Raw genomic sequence first — 27,842 nt, 5'->3', positions numbered from 1 at the left:
GCGCCGATTATGACAATATAAGCATGAAAGGGAAATTTCCGTATATACTAGCGCCATTCTCCCTCCGAAAACAAGCATCGTATTTCTCCGAATATTCGGATGACGATAAGGATAGGGGAGACCCACTTCTTAGGCATCGGATGATCGTATTTTATTTATTTATTCAAAAATTTATTTCTTGGACTTGGAAATTCACATTACGAGATGAAAGAAAACAATGCAATTTCGTCGGCTGATTCAATTAGAAATCCAAGTGTAGTATACAGTGAAACCTCGCTACAAGGATACTCGATATAACGATAATTCCCTCTACAGCTATATTTTTTCGCGAGATTTTTTTTCACGGTATATTTCTCGATTACAATTATATTATCATAAAATTATATATATATACTAGCTACAATACCCGGTGCTGCCCAGGTTTTCTTCAATGAGGCTTTTTGGATCATGCGATATCTCCCTCTTTCTTTGAGGGACATGCAAACCGTGTCTAAGTTAACCAATATGGCGATGTCCTGCGCGACTCATGAAATAAACAAATCTAAATTTAAAGAAACGTAGAAATGAATAGTCCCCCCCCCTTTTTTTTATGGGTGTTAGGTATTTCGATTCCCTCCCCCTGAACTTCAAGTTATCTATTTCTGCCTGTTTCAGCTTCCAAAAATGCTTAATTAAAGCTGTGGAATTTTTTCGATGCACTTTACGGGGCCCATAACTAATTTTAAAAACATCCTAAACTATATGAATTTATGCATAAATGCATTATGCATTTATTTATGAATAAATGAAGCAAAGTAATAATCACCCACGTCCATCAAAATAGGCAATGGAGGACAACAATACATTTTTATTCCAATGTGATTTTCGTAGTTTCTTATGAAGTACGGCTTAAAGAACTTCAATAAATGAATTAGAATGCTGAAATATCCTTCTGAATAATATTTACACGGTGTAAAATATATTTTAATTTTATAGAAATAACTCTTCACACACATATACTCCTTTTATTTTCCATCCTCCCATTTAAAAAAAAAAGTATCTAGCCGATAGCCCGCTAACACCTTCAATTTTTGACGTTAAAGAATGTGGAAAGAAAACAACAACAAATGTTCTGCACGTGCATTAAAAATGAATTGCGTTGCCACCGTCGCTGAACAAAAAAATGTGTAGTAGTATTTGTATATCCCAAGCTTAATTTTGATTGGTCAGTGGTCGATCGGCCAAAGGGAAAAATCGCTTTTTCCTGTGTAGAAAGCGATTTCTTTGATTTTCCCTCTTTCACGTCACGTGACATTAAGGAGTGAGCCTAACAATAATTCCTTGGTATCGTTTTTCGGATTATTCTTAACGTCATGTTTATGAACCGGTGCTTATAATTCGGATCGGATGAGAGTAAGCAGGTAGTACAGCCCCTGGATGCTCCACGACACTGGCCTTTACGGCGCATCCGTTTCGTTGTAATGTCAATTCTCAACAGTTCCTCAGATATTCATTTCATTGCGTGTAGTGCCCTTATGGCCTGGCATGACATGACATCATGACACACAAACACCAAACATGCCAAACACAAGATACTTTGTGTAGCGAAAAAACTTGGCGGTGTAGATGGATTGATGGTGAACAACGGGGCAGAAAGGTCTTCCAAATCATAAATAAGACCAAAATCTTCAACCAACCATGGATTAGAGAAAGGACAATCCTATATAGTGAGCATGGTCCTGTTCCGTATTACCTAAGGAGATTTAAAATATCTAAAAATAAATTATGTGCTTGTGGGGAAATCGGAACATTTCCTCACTATATTTGGTCGTGCCCTAGCAATGCATCCTACCATCAGCCCCCGATTAATCTAAAACATTTCCACGTCTGGAAACGTCAAGTAATAAAAACTGGACTGACATCATTAAGCTTATCAACTTTCTAGAGGAAAATCTGTCGTTACTGCATAGCAAAAATGAAGATCTCTTTGAATCTAATGAGAGTAGTGAAGACATCCCTGTCTTCACCATGGTGACTAGATCGATGATCAGATCAGCATCAACACCCAAATCTAATGACTACGCTGAAATTGTAAAAATGTGTACACATTTTTTTTCCTTCTCTCGGACTGTAACGTGCATTGTGCTTACCACAGATGTTTATTTTTCATTGTTCTGTGTTTTTCAGTGTTATATAACTGATATATAACACATATAACTGATGTTTTCCCTCACCCTTTTCATACATATGTACCTGGACTGTGCATTGTGCTTCCGCAAATGTTTAATTTTTACGTTATTTTGTAGTTACTATATATATATTAATTTTTTTTTCCCATATACTTTGAAAAAGTGTTCTCATGTTTGATCAGGTGGGGTGGATGGATTTGATGGGCTGGGGAAGGTGTTGATACTTTTCCAACATGTTGATACTGCCCCCCCCCCCCCCCCCGTATAGAGATTCCGTAAGGAATATTAACGTGAGTATCTGTCTGGTAGTTCAAGTTCAAGTACATCTCTCTCAAAGTTTTCACTTATTATCTCCGTAATGTTCTATAGTGCCTCTTCCCCCTTCTGAATCCGTATATTGTCTGTCACATATAATATATTTCTTCTTTTTCCATATAATGTACCATTCTATTCGCCAAAACTCTGTCCAAAACTTTACCCCACACTAGTAACAAACAAATCGGTCTATAACTTGTCGGTTAGAGTAGGTCTGCGCCCTGTTTAGGGATCATTACCGCAATCGCCCTCTTCCAAACTACAGGGAAACTCCATCTTCGATACGTTTCTCAAAAGATGAGTTGTTATCTCTGGAATTTCGTTGTTTAACTCCTTTATTATGCCCAAACAGATTCCATCCACCCCCGGAGCTATATCGTTATTCTTGTCTTGAAGCGCTGCAGTGATCTCCGTCTCTATCAATTGCTGGTATTTTTGGTGTCGTGCTCGTGGCCTATGTCTCTTTGTATCATCCTCCCTCCACCAGATCTGTGTTAAAGTGATGTGTTATCAGCGCGTTGTGTATCTCGTCTGGATTGGTGATCTCTACAACGCCCACAACCATTTCCCATCCTGTACATACTGTGATCTTTCTTTAATATCTGTGAATGGTTAAAGTCTGCGAATGTTTTTATTTTCCCACCTTGTATATTCTTGTTGTTCATCTCCTCGAGGAACTGCTTGCAAACCTTATCCTTGGCCATGACGATATCCCTCTTATATACTTTGCATGTCCTTTCCTATATATTCTTCCAATCCTGTCTCTTTGATGTTCGTCAGTCGCTCTTTGCATTCTTCTTCTGATGGCACGGGCCTCTTGCTCCTGGTTTCTCCCAGGTTATCATTCCACCAGATGTTAGTCCTCTGATATGTTGAATTCTTCATCCTAGCCCAAGTGCATAATTCTCCCAAATCATTTTGCACTCTCTTCCTGAATATCTTCATTTAAGTTTAAGTTATTTAGGTTAGTTTCAAAGTACTTTTCTCTAATCTCCTATAATCCCCTGTGGAATATCAGGATGTTTATGTTTTTCAGTTTGTGGGTCCTCCTCACATTTTTTCGCATAAATAGAAATTTTAAAAGCATTATTCTCACTCCGCAATAATGCGATCATGGAGTGGCAAATTTGAGAATTTTTGGTGAAATATTATGGCACTGGCACCGGTTCACGGACTAATGATTTAAGAACGCTAATTTAAATAACACACACACAAACATATCGATACGTGTAGGACGAAAACATAAAATTGGATGTTACAAAACACATTATTTGATAAAATCAGTTCAAAATTTATTGTCCAAGATATGATGTACCGTATAAAAAATTATAAGTATTAGATGCAGTTAATAGTAATTTGATCATGAAAGTCTCTGAAATCTTTATTTCCTAAATATTATTGAGGAATTTTTTTTTTGAAGAATCGTAAAACCTGTAATCAAAGAAAACATGTATCCAGTTGGTTAAGGGTAGGTTTCATGGCAACCCATGCTGATTTATATGCCACCTACCCTTCAAGCGGTATTGACGAGATATCTCGCTTCCATTAAGCCCCCCCCCCCTTTATTTTAGCATTGACAAGTCCAGATATTTTGTAAAATTGATTTCTCAATGGAACACCTTTCTCTACACCCTTACTTTGCATCAGCTAAAAATCAGAAGCAAGCCAACGTCAATAAAAAATATACGGCATTTTATAGAGGGTTTAGTGATTTCTGCTATGCCGCTTGAAGGGTTAAGGCGCCTGGACTATATCAAGCTGAATTACATCGCCCTCCATCTTACATTCGCAAAGCCAGTTTTCTGTTCAAAGTGACGTCTGACCGTTAACAGTTGGCATACAGAGAACAGCTATTGACGATAGCGATAATATCGATGTCACACTCCGCACAAATATGGCGGATGATCCAGCCTAGGGTTTCCGGGAGCTTCATCCTCCACCATCTTTGTGCGAAGTGTGACGTCAGTATTATCATCGCCATAGCCAATCGCTGTTCCCTGTATGCCACTTTTTAACGATTCATCCGATTATCAAGGCGCCCAAGACTGCGTTCATAATGAAGCAAATAGGTGCGAGTTTTGAGAACTGTGACCAGGAAGAAAAAAATGCATGGGGTGGAGGAAGAGGTGTCCGCACATAGTAAAAGAGGGGGAGCATGGAGAAAATGGACGGAGGGGTTTTAAAATGTAAGGGTGGGATGATGATGATGATGATTCCTCCACAGAAGAGAGAAAGAAAAGTGAGAAACAAACCAATTAGCGTATAGCGGAAAATCAACAGATCGAGGTGAAAACAAACATTTTTGTCAAACTCCGACACCTCCTTGAGTTGCCTCTTTCTCTCTTTTGTCTCGCTGCTCGAGTATGTGTGGTGTAGAACAAAACAATATGATTGTTTTCGTCGCTAGTCTCTATTATGCACTTTCGTACCTCGTGGTCGCCTCACTATGTGCACCCCATTAGACAAGAGATTGAGAATTGTGTGCGAATCGGGCAATGATTTCTTGGATTGATGACGGGGCGTCTATGACCAACGAAAAGGGGCAACTGCAAAATAGTGTATATACTGTACTCCTAATTGAATGGACTAATTCGGCAGTCAGTATTCTTTAACAATAAAAAAAGCTATCAAACGTGTATATCTCACCATTCAACGTTCTTTTCTTTCTTTCTTTTCTTTTCTTTTTTTTGCAAATATTTTATGCACACGAATGTCTCAGTAAAACAAGGAATATTTCTGAATATGTTACTCACCTCGGATAGTAGATAATATATGCACGCTATCCAGTGAATAACGATGGCCAGACACAGTGAAAGTCGGAACACTCGTATCACGTGGGGAACACTGGTTCGGCTGGAAACATAATTTAGCAATGCTTAAAACTAGATTTTTATTTTTAATGACGCATGAAATGTACAGAATTTGGCGCGAAACGATCCTTGTAATGAAGAAGGAGGAGAAAAAGTTTTGTTTAATTCGGGTTTAATCAAAATTGAAAATGTATAGCATCTAGTGTGTATTGGATAGAAAAAAAAGGTATTTGTTAAAATTTAAAGTGTATGAAAAGTTGTTAAATCTCATGATTTATACTCCGTTGTTAAACAACCCCGCTTATTTCTGATACTAATCCATTTTATGCCTGAAACCTTTTTTTCCCAGAGAAATCGAATTCATATATTTGCTATCAATAGTATGACACAAATTTGTATTTTTTTAAAAAAACTCCGATATATTTTTTTACTTAGAAATCTGGCAGGGGTCATAAAAAAACCCGTTGGGCACGAGATCGTCTCAAAGCGTGCAAATGCAATTTTATCAATTTATCACACATATACATTTGGAAATATATTCTTTTTTTATTTCAGTGGTATGATGTACGGGGTGATTCAAATTTGTAGAGAAGGATGACTTCTCCAGTGCCGTCTTAACGCATGGGCATGACCTGGGGACCTCATGAAAATGAGATCTCGTTCAAATTTCCGACAGTAAGCATATTAATCGGTAACCTCCATGGGACTTGAATCCCGTTATCTCATACGCCAGACTAGTGCATTTCCTCCAAGCTATGGAAACAGGTAGAATATTTCCTCCGTGGAACACTCGTCCGACGTACGAGAAACCGGGGTTCCATTCCCCGTGGAGGTAGTGAAAGTCGGAGGCAGAGATGATTTGCTTTCCTAAATCATCATCATCTGCAGATATAACCGGTCTTCCGAAAATCTTGCGATTCAAATTGTTAGTCCGTTTGGTTAACTCTGTAACCGTTAACTTTTGAAGTATACTTCCAATTACAAAAGGTTTCAAATGACATGCAGTTTCTTTAAATCACGTAATTTTTCGACTAATCGTACACATAAGTCCCCGTGTGCCCCAAAACCCAATTAGAAAGTTGTAGCCCTATCTCTCCTGCGGCCAACAAAACAAAATTCCACGTTTCTAAGTGCAATATTCGCTGAGATATTTCTACTCAAAAATTTAGAAAATTTGGGGAGGGGAAGAACAGCATAAACTAATGGAAAATTCGCCAACCCTCAATAATGCTGCTCCCCCAACTTTTCCTAATTTTTTAATTCAAATATCTCTGCGCATATTGCTTTTAGCAACGTGGAATTTCTTTTGTTGGCCTCAGCAGAGACAGAGCAAAACAGAACAGACCGACGACCAAGCTCTGTCGTTTACGTGATTTTAGCTCACTGTCCCGGAGGGCGCGGTCGTGCCAGAGAGAGTTCTGAAAGACAAGGAGGCAGATTGCCCCCTCCCCCTTTTGTAGGGTACAATATACATACAATCGTTGTGACAATATACATACAATCGTTGTGACAATATACATACAATCGTTGTGACAATATACATACAATCATTAGCGTACCTCCGACGGGATCCCACAAGGGGGGGGGGCTGACAGGGCTCCAGCGCTGGGGCCCGTGGAAAGGTCTTTTTGACTTTTTTTTTCTTTAAGATATGTCCCATAGGAAAATAGACAGGACTCTTTAATATCAGTCATATCAATTTTTACTCTCGTATGGACGGATATCTTGAACTACGTACCTTCTATTCTCATTGAAATTTTTTTAACTATACAGATGTACAAGTAAACGAGAAAAAAAAACGGAAACGAAGCAAAGAACATTGTACAAGGGTACAAGCCCCCCCCCCCCCTCTGGTGGCAGTCGTTCTCCTAGGAAGGAAGGAAAGACATTGTGATGGTCATGGCTACTGACGTCAAGGACACCAGCATTTTGTGTGTCCTCGGGGCTACCACGCGACCCCCGCTGTTTCAGTTCGTAGAAGGCTACAACGTCTGGATAGAATGAAAATTGGCGTAAACAGACGTCGTATTCCACAGTGAAATTGCCGATAAAACACATGAACCTCCCCCCCCCCCAACATCCTGGAACAGGGGCCCCGTAGGCTGCGCTCTTCAGCGGACCCCCTCTATAAAGTGAACTAATAGTGGGAAAAAAAGACAAAAATGACAAGAATGGTCCAGGTCCCAGGCCTGAAGCTCTGCCAGCCCCACTCTCGTGGGCGGGTTATGATAGTGAGACAGCTTTGTTGCAAGCTTTTGTACAAAATACAGTGGATCCCGCATATAACGTTTTCCTCCTTAGTGCGACTTATTTTGCGACTCTCTGGTGCCAACTCTTATTACTGATACTCATCGAGATTTCTCGTTTAAAGCGTTTTCCCGCAAAAAGTGTCTGAATCACATGATTTCGCTCACTTCCCCTCTAATAATCCCTCCCTCTCCCAGTCCGAACAAATCAAGGGGTTTTTCCCCCTGCTTCTGAAAAAAAAAAAGGCTACATCAGCCTTTTTTATTCGCTGTACTGTCTTGAGGGCACATCTCCCGTCAAAACTTCTAGTCACAGACGACATTTGTTGGACCTATTGAACAGAAAAATATTTACGGTTCACGTCTGCAAAAATACAGTTGTTCGAAATCTTTTAGTAAAATAGTTGAACGAGTTTGCGTACATAAAGGATTAATTTTTTCCCCACGTGGATGAATCCTACTGTTCTAGCCCAAAAGAACGGTAAGCAAAGCTAAAAATTTGAATTTTTGTTAAAATTTTTATTTTGAGCATTAAGAGTTAACTATAATAAATCTATGTCAGAAGAGTTTGGCCCTGCCTCGAGACCAGTTGCGATATTTGTTGAATTGTGTTTTATAAAGTTTAAAAACGCTTATTTTTAATAGGGCATATCTACAAATGACCTAATGAGTAACCTTGTTCATACGTCACTCAGTTATACGACTTTCATGTTTATACGACGTTTAACTTTGGTAGCAATTGGTAACAATATATTTTAAACAACAATACAACACAAGATATACAGAAGACTGGATGTTGTGAAGATATTTATTATTTGAGATGTTAATTTTTTAAGGAAGGAAAAAACCCATCTCTGCCTCGAGTCAAACCCGGGTCCCTCGATTGCAGGACGAGTGCTCTGACCACTAAGCTACAGAGGAGATAGAGATTGTCCTTCGCTAGAGCGTATATATGCCGAACGGAACCGTGCAATGGACGGTGAAACCGATCAGCTAATAGCTCATGGACGACGAGCCACCAGAGGGCTATATATATGACATGAATGTCGCTCTCCACTTGTTAATACAAGATATACAGAAGACTGGATGTTGTGAAGATATTTATTATTTGAGATGTTAATTTTTTAAGGAAGGAAAAAAACTCATCTCTGCCGGGTTCGACTCCCGGTAGAGGCAGAGATGAGTTTTTTCCTTCCTTAAAAAATTAACATCTCAAATAATAAATATCTTCACAACATCCAGTCTTCTGTATATCTTGTATTAACAAAAGGGGTCCGGTTAACTTCTGCAGAGCATGAAATAATTCATACGAGATGTAGGAGAGCGACATTCTTGTCATACAAACAATACAACAAATTCATTTTAATGTTAAAATATTTCATTCATTTATTTAACGTGAAACCTCAATTATTCGACGTTTTCACTTCGACTCAAACTCGGAAACTTTCGAAAAAAAGAAAAACGTAATTTATATCCACACATCAAATGCGCACAAAATGTTTGTATGCAGTGAAAAAGCGTTGCTGCAACAGTTCTTGCATATTGTCACCGCAAAAGACATAAATTTTAGGGTGATTGCTGACGTATACGAAAATTGCCAGTGAGATGACTGATGAGTGATGACCATTTAGAGTGGACACTTAGGTGATTTGTTTATTGCCTCTTTCTGAGAATACGCAGATGTGGAGAGTCCTGAAGAAATGGGTTTCAATTGTTTTGACGGCCACATGACCTTTCAGAATGTTTTCTCTCCCTATGATTTCAACGTTATCCGGAGAGGGTGAGAAAGTCTACTGTAAGCATTTGGTGGGTACAGGTCTGCCGAAAATAGACAGATACGGTACACATGCACAGTAAGTTCTTTCGATCATTTCCTGTAGAACTTTCTTTCGATGTGGTGCTTTGCTTGCTGACGGGGCCGTCTTAAGAGCATCATGGGCCCCGGGCCAATTGATTTTTCTGAGGCCCAACCTGGAGAATTCTTGAAAATTTCAATTAGTTCCCATTTTTGTGAGGAACCTCTTCTTTTGAGGCCTCCGGGCCGTGCTCGGGTGGGGCCATGCGTTCAGACGGCACTGCTTGCTGACTGTGTCAAATCCGCCGTTCGTAATGTAGGAAAAACAAAAAACGCTCTCTAAAAAAACTGGAAATTTTGGAAGAATTCAACAAGAATTTTAAATTGATAACTAAAGTTCATCTTGCAAACCAGTTGAATATCTTATAAAGAAGAGAAACAAACCTCCTGATTGAAAATCATCCAGTGCCAAAAAAAAAGTCCAAGATGGGGGAATTTTTGCAAGTCGAGAAGATTTTGTTGCAATTTTGTACCCAGTGTCGTGTAATATGTTGTGCTAAATTTTATTTCTTTAAATGATTTGAATTGTGAATTAATTTTCTCTCAAGTATGAAATGATTTTTTAGAACAGAATTGGAATGCAATTAAACACATAAAATTTTATAACATTTTATATGTATGGGGGGGAGGATAACTTTTTAAAAAGGCTCAGTTATTCACTTCGACTTTACACATAAAACGTTTTGACTCGGCCTCTTGAACGTCGTATAAACGACTGTAACAGAATTGTCAAGTTGCTCAGTTGAATAGATGAAGTGAACATAAATATTTGTATTATTTCAGTTCACACACACAATTTTTCAGACCGGTACTTCAACCAAAAGGCCAATGAAAATAGTTTTCAGTATTATTACTTTTATTAACTGTTTAATTCACTAAATTCGTTTATTCTTTTTGGACGCCTGTAGTGAATCGCCTGGAATAACGGAATCGCTTCGTTTTATCAAAAAAATCATTGCATGGAATAACTTCACGTTAGAGCAGGGCGTCTCAAACTTTTTCCACCTGAGGCGCTCTTTTCCCCTTTTTAATGCTTATCCACGAGCTCCACCGGCTCTCCAGAACTGTTTAACAAAGAATATTTTCGAAAACCTCACACCCTGACAAAGGTTGGAGGTGCACAGTTTGAGAACCCGTGCGTTATAGGAATAATCTTTGATGTTCTAAATTGAAGTTAAACGTTTGGATAGAAATTTTGTTTTGTGTAAAACACGTTTCAGACTGGTTCGTCATGTGTAAAGATTCTACAGTAGTTTCATTTGGTGTAGTATGAGTATACTTGCTTGCTTGGTGAACAACGAAACTATAGAGATGCGGTGGATATCTTATCTGAGAGAAACTAAGGATAAATTTGACAATGTGCATATATATCTATATATATAATTGATTTTCTGTCTGTATATTCTCTATACAAATCCACAATTTTAGATCGATCTTCGCCAAAGTTTGGATATATACCAATCAGGGACCGAATGGCTACGAGACCGATTGAACGATAGGCTACTTTAAAAGTTCGTCAGAGAAGGGCAAATGCCCGAAATGGACAAAAACCGTCGGGCAACAATGGTTTCTGGGCCTCAACAATCACTTTCAGAATGTTTACTTTGGTTACCGTGGTTCCCTAGTAATGCGTTTTACACGTGCGTATGCCTTTACACAATGGTTTGTCACTTCTTTAATCCTGCCAGTATTATATACTTATTCCTATGTAATGGTTTGTCACTTTTCCAATCCTCCTAATAAATGAAGGAAATACGGGCAGCGCCGGGTATTATAGCTAGTATTATCTTATATATAAATGTGAAAGTATGTATGTATGTATGTATGTATGTATGTATGTATGTATGTATGCTCTTTATACAAATCTACAGTTTTAGACCGATCGTCGCCAGATTTTGCATATATACCAAACAGGACCGGGATTGAGCCGTAGGCTACTTTAAAAGTTCGTCAGAGCTGGGCAAATGCCCGAAATGGGCAAAAAACCGTCGGGCAACAATGGTTTTGGGGGCCTCAACAATCACTTTCGGAACGTTTACTTTGGTTACCGTGGTTCCCAACAATGCGTTTCAGACGTGTATATGTCTTTACAATGGTTTGTCACATCTTTAACACTGCCATCATTACAGTTTATTCCTTTATAATGGTTTGGCTCTTTTCCAATACTCCCAGTAATTAAAAAAAAACCCTGGAAGCGCCAGATATTTTTGCTTGCATGTATACAGGGTGTCCTGTAAGTGCTAATGTGGCCTTTATCTCATCAACCACCCATCGTTGAGGTATAGTTTCAATTTAAAAAGTGCTTAAAAGGAGTTTGAATAATATTCGCTGTAGAAGCTGGACATATGGCGTCACTAACAACAGAGAACAACAACTACGGCGATAAAACTGGGAATAAAAATGTTCAACGCCAGCTGATGAACTCAATGCTTGCCTCAAATCATCAGCACTCTACTTCACCAAACACCAACTCTGGCCATATCGCTACATTGCAATTTACTGCCATTAGTGAGATGGGTTGGAAGTGAAGGTGGTGTGCTGTCTATCGGTGGTCGCCTCGAGTTTGTTAGGACATCAACACTCTGGCATGAAGCTAAAAAATTATCATTATCCACCAACATGCGAGCTCAACTGCAAAATGACTCAGCACTGCTATCATTTTCACATCAGTTGATCAAACTTGGCAATGGAAGAATTCCCGTAGACCCAAGCACTAGACTGATAACGTTCCCAACTGGATTTTGCCAGTTATTATATATATAAACTCAGTTCAAGAACTTGCAGACCACGTTTTCCCAAACATTCAACAAAATCACCGAAACCATGAGTGGCTTTGTGAGAGTGCGATTCTGGCACCGAAAAATGGCAGTGTGAACAAGATCAACGGAAAAATCCTAAAAATTATTTCGGGAGACTCCACATCTTACAAATCGGTTGACACTGTCACAGACACAGCGCAGACAGTTCTGTATCCTGCAGAATTTCTGAACTCTTTGGATATTCCGGGTGTGCCACCACATAACTTGACCCTCAAAGTCGGAGCAGACACCTTTTCGTCACCTGTTCGCGTGTTGGTAATCCTAAAAATTTTTACGTCTACACACCAGATGGACAAACAAAAATATTGTGTATCCACAAGCGATTGCCTGAAGTTTTTAATTAAAATATTTAAAAATTAAAGTAATTTTTTTTACTTAATGCAGAAATATTTGATTAAGAAATAATTAATAAGCTATATATATGTAAATTTTTTACAGGGCGGGCAACGTCGCCGGGTATCAGCTAGTCTTATATATAAATATGAAAGTATGTATGTATGTATGTATGTATGTATGCTCTTTATACAAATCTACAGTTTTAGACCGATCGTCGCCAGATTTTGCATATATACTAAACAGGTCCGGGATTGAACCGTAGGCTACTTTAAAAGTTCGTCAGAGCTGGGCAAATGCCCGAAATGGGCAAAAAACTGTCGGGCAACAATGGTTTTGGGGCCTCAACAATCACTTTCGGAACGTTTACTTTGGTTACCGTGGTTTCCAACAATGCGTTTCAGACGTGAATATATGCCTTTACAATGGTTTGTCACACCTTTAATTCTGTTATTATAACAGTTTATTCTTTTATAACGGTTTGCCACTTTTCCAATTTAATTGCAGAAAACCCGGGAAGCGCCGGGTATTTCTGCTAGCCTATATACAGGTTGTCCTGTAATCCTGTAAGTGATAATGCGGCCTTTATCTCATCAACCGCCCATCGTATAGGTATAGTTTCAATTTAAAAAATGCGTAAAAGGCGTTTGAATAATATTCGCTGCACAAGCTGGACGTATGACGTCGCTAACAACAGAGAACAACAACTACGCTGACAAAACTGGGAATAAAAATGTTTAACGCTAGCTGATGAACTCAATGCTTGCCTCAAATCATCAACACTCTGGCACGAAGTTAAAAAATTATCATTATCCACCAACATGCGAGTTCAACTGCAAAATGACTCAGCACTGCTATCATTTTCACATCAGTTGACCAACCAGTAGACCCAAGCACTGGACCGATTACGTTCCCAAATGGATTTTGCCAGTTGTTGAACTCAGTTCAAGAACTTGCAGACAAAGTCTTCCCAAAAATTCAACAAAATGACCAAAACCATGAGTGGCTTCCTGAGAGTGATTCTGGCACCGAAAAATGACAGTGTGTACAAGATCAACGAAAAAATCCTAAAAATTATTCCAGGAGACTCCACATCTTACAAATCGGTTGGCACTGTCACAGACACAGCGCAGACATTAGTTCTGCATCCTGCAGAATTTCTGAACTCCTTTGGATATTCCGGGTGTGCCACCACACAATTTGACCCTCAAAGTCGGAGCACCTATAATGCTTTTAAGAAATTTGGACACACCGAGACTCTGCAATGGCACCAGACTCTGCGTGAAGAAATTGCACAATTGCATCATTGAAGCAACGATTCTAACTGGATGTGACAAAGAAAAAGAAGTCTTCATTTTACGTATCCCAATTATCACTGAAGAAATGCCATTCACTTTCAAGCAATTACAGTTTCCGATTCGTTTAACTTTTGCCATGACAATCAACAAAGCGCAAGGCCAGTCGTTAGCAGTGGCAGGTATCAACTTACTTGAGCCCTGTTTTTCACACGGACACCTTTTCGTCACCTGTTCGCGTGTTGGTAATAGCAAAGATTTGTACATCTACACACCAGATGGAAAAAGAAAAAATATTGTGTATCCACAAGCGATTGCCTGAAGATTTTAATTAAAATATTTAAAAATAAAAGTAATTTTTTCTTACTTGATGCAGAAATTTTTTTGAGTAAGAAATAATTAATAAGCTATACATATATAAATTTTTTACGGGGCGGGCAACGTCGTCGGGTATCAGCTAGTGCATGATAAAACTGCAGTGAAATCTCGATATAACGATATTCTGCGGACGAAGAAAAATACCATAATAGTGGTATTATCGTTAATCGAGAGACTTTGACATTGAACACTAGCCATCAGGGCCGCAACTAAATGCTTCATCAGCTGAGGTAATCACATTTTTACATTCCTTCCCCCCCCCCCGTAATTTTGAAGAAGAGGCTATAAAAGGTGAATTTTGCGCACCCTTCTGGTCCTAGGCAAGATACCTGCTTGCCCCCCCCCCCCCAGTTGCGGCCCTGCCGACCATGGATCACGATCACCATTGGCGTATGCAAAGGGGGTTTAGGGTTCTTACCCCCAGAGCCGAGATTATAGGGTTATTTTGCAGGAAAAAAGAACGTAACCCCCCCCCCCTAGTGAAAATTCTGTGTACGCCTATGGCAATCACAAGTTTCTGTGGGAAAACCATATATCGCCTAACCAATTTGTTCTCTTAACTGGCCCATAGGGGAGCTCTATTGTATTGCGTAAAATTATATACAAATCACATAATCATATCTCGAAATGTAATAATATTTATTACACACACACAATTATATTTTATTATTTAGTTTAAATATACAGTGATACCTCGATATAACAATATTCTACGGAGCAGAATAAAATATTGTGGTAGAGGGATTAAAGAGGTAACATTATTCTCACGTGTGATCAAATTTATGCTATTGTTGTCATTTTTTCTGTATCGGCATTGCTACGGAAAATACGCTTTTACGTATTTATTCGTTACAAAATATTGTAATTCATTAGTTTATTTATAAAATTCACTTAGATGTGTATTGTAAAAGAAATTTTTTTGAGTAAGAAATAATTAATAAGCTATACATATATAAATTTTTTACGGGGCGGGCAACGTCGTCGGGTATCAGCTAGTGCATGATAAAACTGCAGTGAAATCTCGATATAACGATATTCTGCGGACGAAGAAAAATACCATAATAGTGGTATTATCGTTAATCGAGAGACTTTGACATTGAACACTAGCCATCAGGGCCGCAACTAAATGCTTCATCAGCTGAGGTAATCACATTTTTACATTCCTTCCCCCCCCCCCCCCGTAATTTTGAAGAAGAGGCTATAAAAGGTGAATTTTGCGCACCCTTCTGGTCCTAGGCAAGATACCTGCTTGCCCCCCCCCCCCAGTTGCGGCCCTGCCGACCATGGATCACGATCACCATTGGCGTATGCAAAGGGGGTTTAGGGTTCTTACCCCCAGAGCCGAGATTATAGGGTTATTTTGCAGGAAAAAAGAACGTAACCCCCCCCCCCCCTAGTGAAAATTCTGTGTACGCCTATGGCAATCACAAGTTTCTGTGGGAAAACCATATATCGCCTAACCAATTTGTTCTCTTAACTGGCCCATAGGGGAGCTCTATTGTATTGCGTAAAATTATATACAAATCACATAATCATATCTCGAAATGTAATAATATTTATTACACACACACAATTATATTTTATTATTTAGTTTAAATATACAGTGATACCTCGATATAACAATATTCTACGGAGCAGAATAAAATATTGTGGTAGAGGGATTAAAGAGGTAACATTATTCTCACGTGTGATCAAATTTATGCTATTGTTGTCATTTTTTCTGTATCGGCATTGCTACGGAAAATACGCTTTTACGTATTTATTCGTTACAAAATATTGTAATTCATTAGTTTATTTATAAAATTCACTTAGATGTGTATTGTCCCTGTACAGAAGCTTACCGCATAGTGCTTTTGTGTGTCGTACACATAGTGCAGCAATACAAATAACGTTAGCTTTCGGTGATCATTTAGTGCAAAATATTGATGTTATCAGGCGTCTTCAAAAGAACGAGAACAAAAGGCGAAGTCAAAATTAAATTCAAAACGATTTTGAACAAAATATAAGAAATATTGTTTCAAAAATCTAAATTGCGATTTCAAAAATCTAAATATATCGTGTTATAGAGGGGTTTATCATAGCAGATGATGTCGTTGTACCGAAAGTTTAACATTAAGCCAAGATCCAAACAAGATTTGAAAAAAATATCATTGTAGATGTATTGATTACCGTTATAGCGCGCGATGTTTTGCTGCATATACAAATGCTGTATCGTAAGCAGGATTTTTCTCATGGGGGGGGGGGGGCCATTCAACATTTTTTTTCTTCCCGAAAGGAGTTTCTTTTTTTTTACTGAAGAAATACACCATAATCTTTTCTCAAGGGAGGTGCACAAAATTTTTCGGGGGGGGGAAGGGGTAGGGGGCCCATGAAAAATCCTGGCCTGGAGGCCCAGCACTAGCATGTGGGGGCCATGGGCAGGGCAACAAATTTTTAATTGGTTTTTGGGGCTCACGGGGACTGTAACAACCCGGAGGCCCAAGTGAAGAGGGGGCCACAAAAATGAGATTTGGTTGAAATTTTCGAGAATTTGCCAGGTAGGGCCTCAAAAAAATCACTTGGCCAGGGGACGTACAATGAATGCTCTTTTGACCAAGGGCGTAGCGGGGGGGGGGGACTTGGGGGTCTGGTCCCCCCCCCCGAAATGTGAGAAAATGACCGAAAAAAGGGAAAAAGATGGCCAAATCCATTGTTCTGTCCCTTTGGTACCCCCCCGGAAATGAAAGTGGTCCCCCCCCCGAACGAAATTTCTGGCTACGCCCCTGCTTTTGACGGTCCCGTGTGTATGATCCCTCAAAAAATTACGGCATTTAAAGAAACCGCATGGCATTTGCAAACCTTCCGTAATTAGAGGTATACGTCTAAAGTCAACGGTTACAGAGTTGGTCCCTTACAGACAAACAATTTGAATCACCCTGTACAACGAAGAAAAAGTCTACCTAATTCGGAACAAGAAAAATTTAGATTTTTTAAATAAAAATTTGCGAAACAAGTATGGTGCCAAGAAACATCACATTTTTCACGCTTCCACAATCTTTTACTTTCCACAATCTGTTACATAAAGCGCCTCGGATTGTCGGACGTAATTAAATGTCCCCTGTGATTTGTGTGAACTTTGCTCTGAATTCTTATTATCGTAGGACCTGTGTTTGGCGGCAGATCCACACGGTGCATTTCCGCATAGGGGAGATTTTGGACACATTTCTGCACAATCAAGCCCCTTCTTAAATATCTTCTTTTTTTTTCTTTGTACCCCCACTTTCTTTTATTGCCTTCCTGAAGTGGATAGGAGTTGTATAGGGGCTGTATCCACATTACATTGGTAATTTACTTTTATAAGAAAGTGAAATAGTGATAAAACAATTTTTATCACTCGAATGTCGAATTTTTTTGCAATATTTCACGATAAACTATTTTTTACACATAAATGTCACAGGAAAGTTGCCAAAGTTGTGATTATGCATAATCACTGATCGCCTCGTTGAATTTAATGAATTTAATATGTTTATCACTTTTTCACCGACGATTATCCATAATTCCTATTTGAATTATGTATACTTGATAAATGTAATTATCACTTCTGTTGTCTTCATTTAACCTATTTATTAGTTTGCGATACGTCCACGCCATAAATATTAAATTAAAATAAGTGTCGGCAGATTTTCTTCTCACACAATTATTGTACAAATAAAACCCATCTTACCGATCGAATGCACGATTTTTGTTAAATTCAAGTAATGCATTGACGATTTATTGTATTTACCAATACGACACGAACTGGGGAATATACATAATCACCAATAAATGTGATGAAGTCTTGGCATATGAACAGAATCTATTAAACTTACCAAAATGGTTATGCATAATAAACCAAAATTTTCATTTACAAAAAGGTCTCTTCGCGTGCTCCTAGAGTCATTCTTCCACTTTTTTGAGTCTTAGTTCGTCCTGCACTGGAGTAAGCCGTAAAGTTTTGAACACCATACATACAGAGACATGGACTTGGTTGATGGTGTGCAGAGAAGTGCTACGCGTGCTCTTGTTGGCACATAGGCTCGAGCTATGAAGAAAGACTTGATTTCTTGAGTATGTTTATATTGGAAGAGCGAAGGTGTGAGGGAGAATATGATCGAAGAGTGTTTATAAAATTTTCATTGTTGATGGATAGGATGGATCTTGAGTTATTAATGCACCGTCAATCAACTGCTTCGACAAGGGGATACAATATCGTTTAGTAAGGAAATATTCCAGGTTGTGGTGTCACAGGGAGTTTTTCTCTAATAGGGTTGTCAATGAAATGGAATAGCTTACTACGGGGGTTGTGAATTCGAACACAATTGATACGTTTAAAAAGAAGCCCGATAGACATAGTGGGATAAATCGAGAAGCTATTCATACTTAGATAAGACAACCATAATCTTTTTATGGGCAGTGTATTACATATTATTAAATATTTTTTGGTGATATATGCTTTTATATTGGGTATTTTGGTTATATTTGACATCCATATTTTTTATGGGCATAATTTTTTCAGCCACCTCTTCGGGCAAGTTTGCCTGTCGTAGCCTTTGTATTAATTATTCAGTAATTACCAAATTTTTCACTTTCACCTTAACCTGTGTATGAATATTAGATATAATACGTTGTACAATATTAGATATAATACGTTGTACAATATTAGATATAATACGTTGTACAATATTAGATATAATACGTTGTACAATATTAGATATAATACGTTGTACAATATTAGATATAATACAAATACAAATACAAATACAACGCCACAACAGGCAAAATGCCCAACGAGGTGGCTGATAAAAAGATGCCCATAAAAATATGGATGTCATATATTTCAAAAATACAGCAACCCCATTAAAAATGCAATTAACACAAATTATAAACAATATATACACATGATAAAATATTATACAATGCCCATAAAGAATACTTATGGTTGTCTTATTCTAAGAATGGATAGCTTCTCGATTTACCCCAACATGTTTATCGTATTTCTTTTTGAACGTGTCAATTGTGTTACAATTTACTACCTCCGGGGGTAAGCTATTCCATTTATTAACAACCCTATTAGAGAAAAATTCCCTGCGACACCATAACCTTGCATTGTCCCTCACCAATCGATACTGGTGTCCCCTTGTGAAAGCAGTTGATTGGCGGTGTACTAAAAGTTCATGGTCCATCCCATTGAAAATTTTGAACACTTCGATCATATCTCCTCGACACCTGCGTTCATCCAATGTAAACATATTCAAAAAATGAAGTCTCTCTTCATAACTCAAGCCCTGTGTGCCAATAAGGACACGCGTAGCTCTTCTCTGCACCCCTTCAATCAATCGCCACAGTGTCAGATCTGCAACACTTTAATTACACATTCAGAAAAATTACCATCCAATGCCATTTTCTTACTCCCAGTTTGAAAGATAGAAACAGTTGAACACACAACACATGCATCATGTTTCAATTTGATCATTTTTGATCAAATTTGATCAAAATCATCCTGTTTCGCGATGGACCGGGATTGCGTACATCTTATAAATATCCAATCAGTGACAAGCGTTCAATGTCAGAGAACGTTTAGAGCGAAACATTGTATCTGTGTAGTTACGAAATTCAATGAATAAGTTTGTAGATAAGATTTTATAAACAATAACATTTTTATCAATAACACAATCTAGGCAGCTAATTTCCAAATACAAATACAAATACAACGCCGCAACAGGCAAAATGCCCAACGAGGTGGCTGATAAAAAGATGCCCATAAAAATATGGATGTCATATATTTCAAAAAAAAGTCGATTGGCGGTGTACTAAAAGTTCATGGTCCATCCCATTGAAAATTTTGAACACTTCGATCATATCTCCTCGACCCCTGCGTTCATCCAATGTAAACATATTCAAAAAATGAAGTCTCTCTTCATAACTCAAGCCCTGTGTGCCAATAAGGACACGCGTAGCTCTTCTCTGCACCCCTTCAATCAAGTCTATGTCCCTCTGTAGGTATGGTCTCCAAAACCTTACCGCATACTCCAGTCCAGGACGAACTAAGCCTCGAAAAAGCGGAAGAATGACTTTAGGAGAACGCGAAGAGACCTTTTTGAAAATAAGACCAAGCATTCTATTCGCTTTTTTGACAACCGCTGAACAATGTTCAGAAAACTTAAGTCGCTCGTCAATGAGAATTCCCAAATCGGAGACTCTAGTTGCATCCGGGATAGTGACACCATTCAACTCGTAAGAGAACCGTGGGTTGTTCGAACCAAAATGAGCGACCATGCACTTATCTACGCTGAACGTCATGCTCCATTCATTTGCCCATGCTGCAATCTTGTTTAAGTTGGTCTGGAGCAACTCCCTATCGCTTTCATTCCCGATTACCCCCATTAGCTTCACATCATCTGCGAATTTGCTACTAATTCCATCGATACCCTGATCGAGTTTGTCGATAAAAAGTGAAAAAAGTATGGGGCCAAGGACACTTCCTTGAGGAACTCCACTTGTGACGTCTGTCCAACCAGAGAATGCCCCGTTCACCATAACTCGTTGCGACCTATCTCTTAACCACGATTCTATCCACTTCAGCAAGTTGCCCCCTATTCCAATCTCGTGTAAACGCTTCAAGAGTTTGCCATGTTGGACCCGATCGAATGCCTTCTGGAAATCAAGGTAAACAACGTCGACATTTTTGCTCTTACCCAAAGCCTTAGTCACGTAATCATAGAAGCAAAGGAGGTTAGTTACACATGACTTCCCCTTCCTGAACCCATGCTGATTATCCGACAATACATTATTCTCGTCTATCCACTTCACAAACTGCCTTTTGATGATAATTTCCAAAATTTTGGAGAGGGAGCTCGTCAAACTCACTGGACGATAATTAGACACCACTTCTCTACTACCCTTCTTAAATATCGGAACAACGTTAGCCAGTTTCCAATCTTTCGGGACGATACCCTCAGCAACACTACTCCTGAATATCTGTGCGACTGGCCCCAACAATTCATTAGCACCTTCCCTGAGAACCCTGGGATAGATATCATCTGGTCCTGGTGCTTTGCTTGCACATACATTTCTTAGAAGATTTAGGACCTCCGCGTCTTCTACTTGAATATCGTTGAGGGTTTTATTACCCCATGCAACACCCATATATCGAATATCATTATCTCCATTAAAAACCGACGCGAAAAAGTCATTGAAAGCACTACACATGCCTACATTGCTCTCTACCTTAGAGCCTCCTATCGAGAGGGGGCCAACTGTCCCCTTACATCCATTATTGACGTATCGAAAAAATGATTTTGGGTCAGAGCCAATGTTATCTGCCAACCTAGATTCAACTTCCTTTTTACTATCCCTTATCGCTTTCTTCAACAGTCTTCTTTTATCAGTAAACAATGATAGGTCACCACGTCCACTTTTATACTCTCTGAATGCTCTTTTCTTTTCAAGATAAAGGTTCCGCACGCTATCCGTGAACCATAGAGGGTGTGATGTACAAACTCGCTTTTTTCGAACAAAGGGTATGACGTCGTGCAAAACAGAGGACAGCTTCGTACTAAATTCTTCCCATTGACTTACCACCCCTACTGATTCCAACCGGTCTTTGAAAACTTCCGCTAACCTTCTTCTCAAAACATCAAAGTTAGTTCTCCGAAAACAAGGAACCAGTCTTTTGTTATCAACCTTACCCGAGGAAAAGTTACAGTGAAGTCTGACGATACGATGATCACTGGAAGAAAATTCTTCCCCCACCGAAACATGTTCAACTAGATCCTCAGAACTAGTAAGAACTAAATCCAAAATAGCAGTACCCCTAGTGGCTTCTGATACATGCTGATACAAAAAATTTTCGAGCACCAACTTAAGAAAGTCTCTTTCATACTGATTTCCAGATGAAAGGTTCTCCCAATCAATACCCGGGTAATTGAAATCCCCTAGTATGAGAACCCTCTGTCGCTTACACATGTAGGAAATTTCATCATGCATTTTGGCAATGTAGTTTTGATCCCTATTCGGTGGATTGTAACAAACCCCAACAATAAGCTTATGACGTCTTTTGCTCTCAAGTTCAACCCATATGGTTTCAATATCACTTCTCTGCACGTTACACTCTCTAGCCTTCAAACAGGATTTCACGTATATCAACACTCCACCCCCTTTCCTATCAGATCTATTTCTAAAAAAAGTATCGTATCCTGAGATGTGTAAGAAAGATTCATCCCCATCGTTTGCCCAAGATTCTGTAATGGCTATAAGATCCAAGCTCTCCACAACTATAATAGTTTCTAAAAAATCTTTCTTATTACCCAAGCTCCTGGCATTTATTAACACACATTTTAATTTGCCCGGTGGTTTGTTGTCAATCGAGAAGCCATCCAAGTCAGAGGTGGGTAATTTAAAGTCAGTACTGTTGTGATTATCATTAACTAACCCGCATTCCCGACTACGTGGTCTGGGAGTAAAAAACCTGACCTAAGACTATCGTAAACCTCCCAGACCCCTCTCTTATTTAGATGGATCCCATCCGAACGAAGCCACCTATCGGTAAATGCGGGAAGCTCCAAGAACGTGACCCCAAGTGAGGAGCAAATGTCCTTCAGGCCTATATTGAATTGGTGGATCCTACTCCTATATCCCCTACTACCCCTTGGCAGCACTGGAATCACCGCCACATCTGAACCCCCCTCCTTAGCGGATAATAGTAAATCCCGGTATTCTGACAGAGACTCACTAATATTCGCTCCTACCTGATTTGTTCCCACCCACAGAATCACCCGCAAGGGCAGCTTTCGGCGATGAAAAACGTCTCGAACGTTGCCAATCTTCCCCCCAGGAAGACAACAGCGCTCGAAACCCCGAAAATCCCTACACACTCGGTTTCCAAGTTCCCTAACCATAGAATCGCCGATGATTAAACCCCTATCACTATCCCCCTCTGCCTCATCCACGACCACCCATTCGCCCTCTAAAATGTCGTTGTTCGTGGAGATTGCTTCTTCATCAACAGGTGGCTCGGCGACCAGAGGCTCCGTTATAACCGGGCCCTCTAGCACCCTAACGTTTTCCCGTAAAGCTTCGACCTCGAGTTCCAGCCTTTTCCTATGCAAGCACCCTTTACAATTGAAACTATCAGCTACTATACCCCTAGACCAGGGAAACCTCCCGTCGCAAGCTCTACACAACACTAGTCGAGGTCGAGACATACTAACACTATTGCTAAAGCTAGATAATAATAATAATAATACTTAAAAATAGAAAAATGAGAAACGTTAACTGGAAATTAAAATAATGTAAAATACATTACTATGCAAAATATACGTAAGAGATTATACGAAAGAAATACGTAAAGTAGAATGCTCAGCACTAAATCACGAAGAATAAAATAAATATGTATATAAAGAATACAACACCACCCTCTAAAAAAAAGTATTAAGCTAGGAAGTACAATTTATACTTATTAGAATTAGCTAACTATCTCAAAACCTAACACTACAACAATAGGCCCAAATGGAAGGAAAACAAAATTATTGAGAGTACCCGGGAAAAAGTATACACTGTTTGCTAACACTAACGTCCAAAAACCTACGAACTTATATCAAAGAAGCGAGCGAACCTGGCGAAAAAACAACGAAAATGAAATGCGAACGAGAAAAATAAATTTAAGTCGATCGAAAATACACAACGAAAAATAACAAAAAATGAGAGCAATATAATAAAAAAAAAAAAAAAAAAAAAACCACTTATCTTACAATCCAACGTGCGCTGAAAAAAAGAAAATCACCGCAGAATATGACCCAAAAATAAACAACACGCTAAGTAAAACTCACGAGAACGAAGAAAAACACAAAGAAAGACACAAAATGGCGCACTGGAGTGACGGATAATCCTTCGGTAATCTCCCGGCAACGGTTTCGGATAAAACTTCTTCTATTGGTCGGTGAGCGGAGCGCGATAATAGCACGTCCGTTCCCAACGACGGCGAAGACGAATCTGACGTTGTACAATATTAGATATAATACGTTGTACAATATTAGATATAATACGTTGTACAATATTAGATATAATACGTTGTACAATATTAGATATAATACGTTGTACAATATTAGATATAATACGTTGTACAATATTAGATATAATACGTTGTACAATATTAGATATAATACGTTGTACAATATTAGATATAATACGTTGTACAATATTAGATATAATACGTTGTACAATATTAGATATAATACGTTGTACAATATTAGATATAATACGTTGTACACGTGCGTGTTAAATATTATGCTTTGTTTGATCCAGCCCAATCGATGCCTCAGTCGTTGGCAGGAGAGAGAGAGGTCACATGAAAAACAAATCTTCCTAAAATAGCTTTTTGTCCAACTAGATAGACATCAGCCATGTCGATTGCACATTTTAGCTCATCAGGATTAACTCATAAAACAAACCAATAATTTACCGATTTGGAATATGAATATTTATGCTGATAAAGAGTCATCACACAGTGTTTACAAAATTTAAACCCTTTTTTTTTTCTTCAAATGAACAGTTTTATCGCTCCACCCATTTCCTCTGGTATAAATCGTTTGAAGGTTACGTCCTAAAATTTATCACACTTATTGATTTAGCGTGTAACATGAATTTGAATCCTCAAGATAAATATATTCAATATAATAGAAAATAGTGTGAAATGCAACATTTTTACTTTCTCGTCTGAAGAAAAACCTTGCTTTAAAATTTTTCGAAACCACATTTATATGATTGAGGGGGAAAAAAAGCAGTGCTCCAAGTAAGAAGTAATTATTAAATAATAACCGTAAATTTGCCTGCAAAAAATATTTCGTTTATTAATTCGAAAATAATTCGGTGCTATAATGGAAAATCATAAAGTATATTTCGGTTGAAGAGGAACATGGTTAATAAAATCTAATTTGCTATGAAGTATTGTAATCATTTTTCCCTTGAATATTTCTTTATTTTCCAATTATACATGTTGAAACACATTCTAAAATTCTGTTGCAAAAATTTACTCCAGTTTTGATATCTTTCGTGCTTTCATAATTAAGTGTGTGAAATACGTCTGTCCAGTTTAGCGTACGTTGCGCATCTTTTTTTGCCTTCTAAATCCACCTCTGCTCGACTCATGTGGAAGTCACTGTATTTAGATTCCTCTTCCATACCCAGGATCAGCATTCTGATCGTTGGATTTGGTTTACCCAATTTGTTATGCCATCCTTCTAACGCGTTGTTTGTTCTGTGTTTTATTTCATTACAATTCTAAATATTGATTTTCAACACCGAATTTTCAAACCAATCTTTTTCAAAGTAGTCATAAAGTTCTTGCAAATTTGGGTGTTGAGGAGAGTTTTCCTGGATGTATAGCCACACACACCCGTCATCTACATCTTCTAATGGTAGATGTTAATGGTTAATGCTGTACACATACGCACATGCAATCTTACTTCATCATTGCTATTGTAATAATTTACCAGCCCTACGGACTGTACGTGCCGCCATAGACATTGGTTGAAATAGACATTGCATCCGAAAATTTTGGTTAATTTGAAAAGTCTGTCTGGAGCCTTTATTGATGCAATTTCAAAATCTACAGTCACTAACTGAGGACTCCATCTGGCTTTTTTCAAAACAGTAAATAGCTTTACATAAGTATCCTCAGTATTTTTTCAAGCAAAGCAAAAACTATAGTCACTATTGTAACTTCTTAATCATTCCTACTTATCAAGGAAACAGTTATTTTCCGGATATTATGCTGAGGTGAGCTCGGAAAGAAAAGTCATCACGTCTCCGCCGGGACTCGAACCCAGATTCCTTGATATCTCTGGCTGAGAAAAAAGCCATCTATATCTCTCTATTCCTACTTATGTCTGCATGAATCGTATACAACTGATAAAACTGCTTACTACAACTTTTGAAAGTACCATCTGCGAAAAAGTTCTTGAAGCTTTGAAGACCATTTCGGTCTTTGTCACAATCTACAGCAAACGTGATAGTGACAAGCGCGCAACGTTGACTGTACAGTAGCCATCTACAATCTTTTGCACGCGAGAGTCGTGGTGCTCGCCGAAGCTCAAGAATTCTCGATCCGTGGTGCTCGCGGCATCAAGTCTTCGACTATTGGAACCGTTCAAGTTTCGTTAATGGATGTATTTCGAATTTTTGCAGATATTCTCTGTATATTCTGTATAATGTGGATTGAAATACAGTACACTTTGGCTAATCCGACACATATCAAACCGGAGTTTGCCGGATTACCGAAATCACCCGAATATTGGAAGTTAATTGAAAAAGTCCATTTAAATAATATAAAATTCTTTGCAAAGACATGCAGTGAACACGATTTCCTCATACGTGCGAAAAGAAACCACGCCCAAAAACGCCGGATTACTGGACCGGTCGGACTAGCTCACCGCCTATCGTAAAAATTTTGCAAACAAATCAAAACCCCTAAAAAATATCAGTGAAATTTTCAATTTTAGATGTACGTGTACGGATTAATATAGTAAATGTTTCAGATTTTAAAAATGTTTCAAGTTTTTTGCCATACAATAGAATTCATCTCGATTTGAAGAGAAATGTGTCCATGCGTCAAATTTGAAAACATGCTATGGATATTGCCGTAAGCGGATACAGGCTCTTCGAACAGGAATAAGGGGGGCGAAATATTCACCTCCAACCTTCTGCCTATTGAATAATTTATTGAAGAATTAATTTAATGTAGTACACCGCGTAGAAAAAAAGGTCGTAAGATATTTTTTACTGCATGTACTGTGCGAGCCTCAGAAGGAAGCGTTGTGATTTGGAAATTTTTTTTTTTTCTGTTTTTCTGATCTAGGGTAAAAATTAAAGTGAATATATATTTTGGCATATACAATGATGATGTATTCACCCATTAAAGGTTGTTTTCTTATATATTTGTTTAAAATTATGGGAAATTAGTTGAAAAAGCACGAGTCAAAGATGATTTCAGTGGCACAATTTCATGAGGATAAACCAACCCCTTATAACTTCAGTCCATTTACGGTAGGGAAGAAAAGAAGGAAGAGACAGGAAGAAAAAAACAGAAAAAGAAAGACAAGAAGGACCCCCTTTGTTTTCGCAAGTGCGGAAATGAACTGTGCGGAATCGTCCCCGAATTCCCCATGTGCGGAAATGCACTATCGATACACCTAGGACCTGTACCTCTTGGTGGTTTTCCATACAATGGGAGTAAAGTCCGAGTGACTTCTCTATGGAACATTACGTTGTCCACTTTTAAACCATAAGATCTACTTAAAATCCTAGCAGTAAACATCCCCCAAATAGCCAAAAGATTATGGGCACATACTACTTTTTGCCTTGAATTGCAATTCTGTGATCAGAAATTATTATTATACATCAAATCAACAACGCCCATATTACGATTATTTTAGAAATTAGATAATTTATTACAAAAATAATTATAATTTCCTCCTTATTTACAAAAATCACCGCAATAAGTTTCAAATTCAAAAAAATAACTCATTATATGAAAGTGGGAATGGCCGGTAAAATTAATAGCGGAGAAGAGTTTTATTCTTTTGATAACTATAATACCGAAATTGTAAA

The 27,842-nt window shown here is 38.4% G+C and overlaps 1 protein-coding gene across 1 annotated transcript in view; it reads right to left on the bottom strand.

Annotated features, from left to right (window-relative positions):
• LOC149069446 (uncharacterized) overlaps window positions 1-27,842 on the bottom strand; it is a 70,907-nt gene that overhangs the window by 31,434 nt on the left and 11,631 nt on the right. Inside the window, exon 10 of the mRNA XM_089250063.1 lies at window positions 5,237-5,336. Coding sequence (XP_089106189.1) covers window positions 5,237-5,336 — 100 coding nt within the window. The remainder of the gene's footprint in view (window positions 1-5,236; window positions 5,337-27,842) is intronic.

This window comes from Pholcus phalangioides, unplaced genomic scaffold, assembly GCF_987345545.1.
Source record: "Pholcus phalangioides strain wild (caught in Gottingen) unplaced genomic scaffold, Ppha-v1.0 ptg000022l_1, whole genome shotgun sequence".
Lineage (NCBI taxonomy): Eukaryota > Metazoa > Arthropoda > Arachnida > Araneae > Pholcidae > Pholcus > Pholcus phalangioides.
This window is presented reverse-complemented; position numbering and strand designations above follow the sequence as displayed.